The 8,228-nt window shown below is 40.5% G+C and overlaps 1 protein-coding gene across 2 annotated transcripts in view; it reads left to right on the forward strand.

Moving 5' to 3' along the window:
• The window catches only part of LOC146992478 (dynein regulatory complex subunit 4-like), a 15,029-nt gene extending 12,760 nt beyond the window's left edge, over positions 1 to 2,269 (forward strand). The window contains exons 10-11 of one of the 2 annotated variants that reach the window (XM_085792674.1): positions 1,126 to 1,191; positions 1,949 to 2,269. In XM_085792674.1, coding sequence (XP_085648800.1) covers positions 1,126 to 1,191; positions 1,949 to 2,068 — 186 coding nt within the window. In that variant the 3' untranslated portion in view covers positions 2,069 to 2,269. The remainder of the gene's footprint in view (positions 1 to 1,125; positions 1,192 to 1,948) is intronic. The other variant, XM_085792683.1, reaches the window with a different exon arrangement.
• Positions 2,270 to 8,228: the final 5,959 nt, after the last annotated feature.

The raw sequence follows: 8,228 nt of genomic DNA on the forward strand, positions 1-8,228 counted from the left end.
AGTTGTTGTCGCAATAACGGGCCGTCATGGCATTTGTATTAAACCTGTTGAAAGCCGCCGTCATCCATCTCAATATCCTCTGAAATGTGGCTCTTTTTATGGATCTGAGCTGTTTATTTAAATGGGTCTCTCTCCAGCACCGATACCAGCCCGTGTTTGCACCTACAACACCTTCAAAAATGCTCGTCATTACTGACATGGCGCATTCGCACGGGATTAAGATCACAGACAACTACAACTAAAGCCCTATTCGCACGGTGTTAGTTTTACCTGGGGACCTCTGGTAATTTGTAATAATTGCGGAGGACGTCTGTGATCTTCATCCCGTGCAGATGCGCCATGTCAGTAATTTGTAAAGTAGAAATTCCCCCGCAAATGACCTGCTATATTTCACCAAAGAGACCGACGTCCCGTGGTAAAACTAGTCCCGTGCAAATCTGCATCTCAGTAATTGAGGGGCATTTTCTACTTCTTCCCCGGTTGAAACCAAAGCTACTGTACGGGTTGAAACATGGAGGCTGTGGTGGAAATTATGAGCAGCATTTTCGAAGGCGTTTTAGGCATGGATCTTTAGGTGCAAACACGGGCTCGTATCGGTGCTGGAGACACATTTAAATAAACAGCTCAGATCCATAAAAAGAGCCACATTTCAGAGGATATTGAGATGGATGACGGCAGCTTTCAACAGGTTTAATACAAATGCCACGACGGCCTGTTATTGCGACAACAACTGCACTGTTCCGAAGTCACGTTGCTGCTTTGACATTTTATCTACATTTGCTTCGCACATGGATGTGACAGCAGCTTTGACATCATATCGGAGCCTTAATGTCAGTAAATTTGAGTAAAAACACAGACTTCACTTATCCCGTGTGAATGCACTGCAAGAAACACAGACGTGGGGGGGTAATTTACAAATCACCAGACGTCCCCAGGTAATACTAATCCCGTGTGAATAGGGCTTAAGCTGCTGTTATCTGACTCAACTTTACTTTAGGTTTAGGAGGTTGGAGCTAGTTCTAGTTTGTGGAGAAACTGTCATTTTTATTTTTATTTCAGTTTACTAGATTATTTTCACTGTTAGTTTTAGTCTTAGTGAACTATAATAACCGTGTGTCCGTGCAGGAGATCCTGGAGTCCAAACACGTCACCATCAGCAGCCTGCAGGACGAGCTGCTGCGCCAGCGCCAGGTCAGAGTCACGCTTGATATAATATAAACATTTTTACCATTTAAAGTCGTGTTTCCAGAGGCTTTAAAAGGAATTAGTTACAGTCAAATTACTTGGACCCTGAAGCTCCTGTTTATCTGGAACTAACCAACTAACTCAGTATCCCTCCGCCTGTGTGGAGGAGGGATACCAAGTGAGTTGGTTAGTTCCAGATAAACGTCTTTTCGTTTCGTTGATGAACTGAAACTAATGTTTATATAACGTATAACTACACTTTAACAGGTGTGTTATTATTTAGTGATGGGACTTCTTGAGTCTAGTAACGGAGCATTTTATTCAGAGTTTCCGCCGGGTCTTAAAAAGCCTCAGAAAGTCTTAAATTTGTTAAGTATTGTGTTCAAGTCTTTAACAATTTTAGACAGGTCTTAATTTTCTTACTTCAAATGCTCAATAAAATGTTCCCGTGTCACTTCATTCAGCTTTATTGAATGTATTTTCAACTACAAATGAGCAACTTGTATATTGCAGCCAATTTACTTTGCAGGTAATTTTGTGACTCTGCATTTGCATCGGTCATGAATCATGATATCGGTCTTAAATTTCATCCATAATGGTCTTAAATGTGAGTTGGTGAAACCTGCAGAAACCCGGTTATTGTCAGGAACGGTATAACAGCGTTTTAACGGGAGAAACAGGAACTTTTTGGATTCCTGTTACTGAAAAGAGTAGCGCTGTTTATTTTTCTAACGGCGTTGCCATGGCGTCGTGTGCCCTGCAGGAGTACGAGCGCCTGCTGAGCTCCTGTTCGCAGCGGCTGCAGGATCTGGGCGTCGCTCAGCACGACCTCCCCTTCAGACCCGCGGAGCAGATCCTCAACGGACCAGAACCACAAGACTGAGCTGCTGCTGCTGCTGCCGCCGCCGCTGCTGGACCCACTTCACCCACCAAGACTCCTCCTCCACTGCTGTTTTTATTTAGTTTTCATCCCTGACTCCTTCCAACATCTTGTTTTTCTTCTGTCTTGTCTTTACTTTATTTAATTTTTTGGGATAAATTTGTTACCTCAAGCATAATAAAGTGTCACTGAGCCTTCAAACCAGCCGTCAGGACTTCCTGTCACTTTGTGATGTCACAACAAAGCCCCGCCCCCTTCACCACCTGGACCCACTGTCCATCCAACAACTTTGTAAGATTTGGTTTCTCTGAGTGCTTTATTCTGAAATCTGCTCTGATTTTATTGAATGCCAATGAGAAGCCTCCTCTCTTCCGATTGGCTGAGAGTTTCCTCCTGAAGTTGTTTCACAGGTTTTCAGGTCTTGTAACCAGTTTTACATTGAAAAGAAAACATGTGAATCAGAAAAAGTGAGCTGCCTCCTGTCTGTATGTTAAAACTAAACTAAATTAAATTAAACTAAACTTAACTAAACTAAACAAAATTAAACTAAATAAGGCTAAACTAAACTAAATTAAATTAAACTAGAAAAAGATAGCATTTCCTGCAGAAAATGCGTGTGAATTCTGAAAGCAGCTGAACGTTATTGCTGAAGCAATGCAGAATGAGCTGAAGAAATTGTTGAATCAATGCTAAATTAGTTGAAGAAATGTTGAAAAGGCTAATGCTAAAACTGAAACATAACTTGTAGTATGAGATGAATGCCTTTTAAAGGTAAAAAGCAGTAAAAATGTTAAAGGGAGAAGAAAACATTGAAATGCTTTCAGCATTCACACTAATTAAATTAAACTTAACTAAACTAAACTAGCAACAGAATTAAACAAAACAAAACAATGAACTCATCGACACAGTTCCACATTGAGTTCATTCCCTTTATTGACATTTCACTAGAAACAATCACAGTGTGCCGACAGGAAGTCGTCTGCTTCGGGTCCGACGACTGGAAGACTTCTGCAAGACTCGGTCCTGATGCTGCGCCCGTCGCCATGGAGACTGAAGAAAGAAGCGTTGTCGTGGCTACAGCTTGTTGTGAACCAAACAACTCAAACTCAACAGGTCAAAGCTTCAAGAGAAAAGAAAGTTCTTGTGTGTTTTGTTGTGTTTCTTGTGACGTGTCTCAGCCGCAAAACTATAAATTTTATCAATAAAGTTTTGTATCGAAGAGACCTGTGTTATTGATCTGCTCTATATCAATCAATCAATCAATCAATAATGAACAATGATGATCGGAAAAAAACAAAACCAGCAGGGACCCAGAGGGCAGAATCAGTGCACCTGAACGCAGCAGCAGATGCGTTCAGGTGCACTAGAGAAAACGGGACACAGCGGTTGTCTTTACTCCTACGGTTTGTTGCCTTTATTTGATTTTTCTTACAGTTTATTTCCATGTTTCTATCAGAAGTGACTTGGATCCGATTTCTGCTTTTACACTTGAAACAACCTGAAGCTGAAGAGGAGACAAACTGCTGGTGAACTATTTAAAGCTGTACAGAAAAGAAAATTGAATTAAATCCGGGATGAAAGTGTGGTATTTTTTTTCGCATTGGATAATGCAGGCACACAGATTATACGTCAGTTACCTACTGTCTTTCTGTGTAAATATCTCATGTTACAACATGAAAACCTGTGGCATATATTCAAGTGTGGCCTATATATGTATTTTCTTTTAAAATTTAGCTGGTGCGGCTTATACTTGGGTGCGCTCTATAGTCCGGAAAATGCGGTAATCAGTTTGAGTAGTTTTTTTTAAGAATAAAAGTCCAGATTCTCTGATTTCAGCTTCTTAACTGTGAATATTTCTGGTTTCTTTGTTCCTTTATGACAATAAACTGAGTCTCTCTTTGGTTTGTGGACAAAACAAGACATCTGAGGACGTCGTCTGGTGGTTTGAGAAACACTGTTGATGTTTTATTGACCAAACAACTAATCGATTGATCATTTATATAACCAACAGATCAATTGATAATGAAAATAATCATTAATTGCAGCCTTACATGATCTGACAACATCCGATTCCATGCGTTTTTTTTTCTTCCCCCATTTACGTATTGAGAGGTAAAAATCTGAATTGGGCGACTTGAACCTTTAGTGTAAAGACAACCAGAGTGACCTGTTTCCTTCATCATACTGGTCGTAGTGTTACAATAAATACCAGAGAAGCTTATTTCCCATCAGCCCTTGCGGCTGCAGGTGACAGACAGGTGCAGGTCGCAGGTGAAGAAGCTGAGCCGGTGGGTTCATGTTGTTTATTCAGTGATTATTAATAATAATAATAATAATAATAATAATAAAGTGTTAATGCCAACGAGCTGCTCGGTGTGGCCGTGTGTCTCCGACTTATTGCCTCCGTGTCTCTGTGAACATTCATGACGCTGCAGCAGCACGCGACGCGGCGGCTCGGAGAGGGAACTGACCTGCACGTTCTCCCTCCTGAAGCCCCGCCCCCAAAAAGCTGAAGCCCCGCCCCCAAAAAGGCAAAAGGCAGTTTTCAGTTTGTTCGTTTGTCTGTCTGTCTGTCTGTCTTTTTGTTTTTTTTTGGTTTCGTCGTGGCGGACGCCTGGCGGACGGAGAGGAGAGGACGGACGGACGTCAGCCGGTGCCGTGGCTGCCGTACTCGAACACGCCCTTCTTGAAGAAAGGCGAGAACTCGCAGATGGCGTGTTTGGACAGGCGGACGCCGCCGTCGGCCTCGGTCCGGAGAGGAGAGCCGGACGACGACAGCATCACCCGGAACAGGTTCCTCAGGTAACGCTGGAAAACACAAGAACAGCAGCAGAGTGAGCACACACACACATTAACACACACTGACACACACCTGTACACACTAGGGATGTCACGATTACTTGTTTTCACAATTAATCGCGGTATTAAACGCCACAATTAAAGGGACAACGAGGAGTTTTGGAAAAGCGAAGTGTTTCCACACTACATTTATGAGCCTCCGCACCGTGAAATTCTTTGACCGGCGCAAGACAGACTCATGTTTTCATTCATCAAGAATTAAAGTCAGAGGTTGGAAGACGATCACATACCGTCGTAGTTCCCACCATAAATGGAGATTCGGCGGCGTTATTCTCATGACTCGCCACGAAACCGAAAGTAAAGAAACGCTGGTCGGCTCGACCAGCATTTCCACCACCACTAATAATAACAAAATAACCATAGAGACAAAACTATATATTTATAGAAAATGGGCCCATTAACAAGTGTGGGTGGCGTAGATTCATCCACATTAACGTGAGACTGTTTTATAACCAAATAGAAACTCCTCGTTGTCCCTTTAATTAATCGTAAAGATTCCTAAATACCGTCACTTCCCAAAAAAAGATTATGTATGAACCGTGTCGGCAGATGTGCACCAACGTAAGGTGAATGCAGAGATACTGCTGAAAAACAAAAAAAACAAAAAAAACGATTAAAATAAACGCAAACATTTGGTATAGATGACAATTTTGACCTGAATATTTCAAACATTTCCCATAGGCGGATTAATAATAATTGGTCATAGATACTTGAAATATCTTGTGCACTGCAAAAACTCAAAATCTTTCCAAGAATTTTTGTCTTTTGTCTTGTCAAAATGTTTAATTTCTAGTCAAAACTAATCTCTTTCCACCTAAAATAAGACTCATCACCTAAAAATAACTTGTTTTTAGATAATTTCACTTGTTTCAAACAAATTTTCACTTGAAATAAGTAGAATAATCTGCCAGTGAAGGTACGTTTTTTGTGCTTGTAATAAGGAAGAAAAACTTGCTCCACTATCAGATTATTTCAAGTGAATATATGCTTGAAAGAAGTTAAAAGTGTCTAAAAACAAGCTACTTTTAATGTGATGAGTCTTATTTTAAGTATAATGAGATTAGTTTTGACTAGAAATAAGACAAATATTCTTGGTGAGTTTTTGCAGTATGTAAACAATGAGTAATGTAATTATATTTTGACTGTATTTGATTTTACACATTCATAGTGTTGTGAAATTAATTAGTGCATAACAATCGTGATAATCGTAACACAGTGATTTTTTTCTCCGACAATAATCGCACCAAGAAAATCTATAATGGTGACATCCCTAGTTACACACTGAACAAGTGAAAGATGAGTTCTCCTGCCTCTAGGTGCGTCCGCCGCTCCGCCACCATCCGCTCGTCACGGTTCCCAAACAGCTTCTTGGGAGGAAACTCCAGAGCCGCCAGCTGACACAGACAATGACATCACATGATGGAGAGTATTAAAGTTTGCTGACTTAGTAAAAATGAAAACAGCACAGATAATATACAAAGCCAAGAAAAATTTACTCCCTAATAATATTCAAAACATGTTCAAGGAAAGAAGACGGGAGATAATATGAGCTAAGAGGGAAACTTAACTTACAACAACCAAGAATAAATAAATACTACATTAAAAAGCACGTGTATCTCTGTGGTGGGAGTAAAACTGTGGAATGGCTTGACAGAGGATCTCAAACAAAGCAAAAACATACAGTAACACAATGTAAAAATAGATTAAAACATAGTATGATAGAAAGCTATAACAGGATTGATTAATTGGGTGTTGATTGCAACTGTAATGCTGTTAAATTATTTTACTTTTTGGCTTCATTTGTTAATTATTGGATACTTGTTTCTTTACTCTGAAATCATGAAGAGCTCTAATGGATTTAATGGAATAATGAATTAAAGGGTAGCCAAGGCATTTATAAGCTAGATAGCTTCAGCCTGCACCTTTTTGATCTATTTATGAACTAGTGTAGTTGAACGAATGATGGTTTTATGGAAGGTTGACAGACTGTGATTGATGCTCAACTGTAAACAATTTTGTGTAAAAGATCGAATAAACTACTACTACTACTACAGCCAGGTGAAGAGGAACACGCTTCTCTCACCTCCGGGTACTTGAGCTTCAGGCTCTTGTGCATTTCACGGAAACGACTGTAACGTCTGAACACGGTCCAGGTGTCGTCCATCACAGTGATCTGACACACACACACACACAGACACACACACACACATTTTACTTGTACCTGATTTGTGTGAAATAAAAGAAATGAACATGTTTGTAATCAGATCTTTCTACAACTCTAACATGATGTTTTCACTGAACTTCACTGACGGCAGTTTAACGCTCGTAGCGCCTCATCATGTAATAAAATAATATATTTTCACCTCATGACGTAATAACGCTGATTTTTGAACGCAATATGTAATAAACTTTGCCGCATTTTGTAATAAGTTGTTAAAGGTACATTGTGTAGGAATTCCTCCCATCTAGCGTTGCGGTTGTATATCGCAAGCAACTCAATCGTATTTTTCATGCTGCATTCACCTGAAATTGGGCAGACGGCAGACGGATGACAGCCGCTGAAGGTAACGGCATAAACCAGCCTCTATGTAAACAAGTGGTCGTCAGCACGAGGCAAAACAATACACATGACAATATGTTGTCATGGCGATGTCGTATTGTTTTACCGGCTTTCTCTGGACTTCTGTGACTAAAATGACATCTGGTTTGTTAGCGACGGCCGTCTGCCCGACTGCAGGTGAATGCAGCATCAGTGTAACGCTCCATTCCTCCTCACTGCGTTACCGCGGTGACTTTTCACAGACGCCACCTCGACCTGAGCCGACAGCTCCGGTGTCTCTGCTGAGTTTCCGTGGTTTCCTACCGTCACGCTGCCACTGAACGTAACAACATGGCGACACCACATGGCAGCAGCACCGAGCTTACCCGCTCCATGGAGATATGAATGATATGAACGGCTAATTCAGAGCTGAAAGGAACACTTCACTTTCTTGATGGGGGGGATTATTGATGAATGAAAAACAGACTTTTGAACGAAATAATCGATTTTCATGAATAGAGAACAGGAGAAGTTACACAATGTCCCTTTAAATAATTCACCAAATTATTGCAAAATGTGGGTGTTGCATTTTTTTAATGAAATAATTGTAATAATTTGGTGCATTATGTAACAACTTATAATAACATTCTGCAAAGTTTATTACATGTTTATTTGCTTTAAAGAATTTTATTACAGAATGTGGCAGATTATTACCAGATGCGGTGTTATTACCTAATGCGGCAGGCGTTTATTCACACCTGGTTC

The sequence above is a fragment of the Trachurus japonicus genome, chromosome 1 (assembly GCF_045865225.1).
Source record: "Trachurus japonicus isolate A0001 chromosome 1, Traja_1.0".
NCBI classification, from domain to species: domain Eukaryota; kingdom Metazoa; phylum Chordata; class Actinopteri; order Carangiformes; family Carangidae; genus Trachurus; species Trachurus japonicus.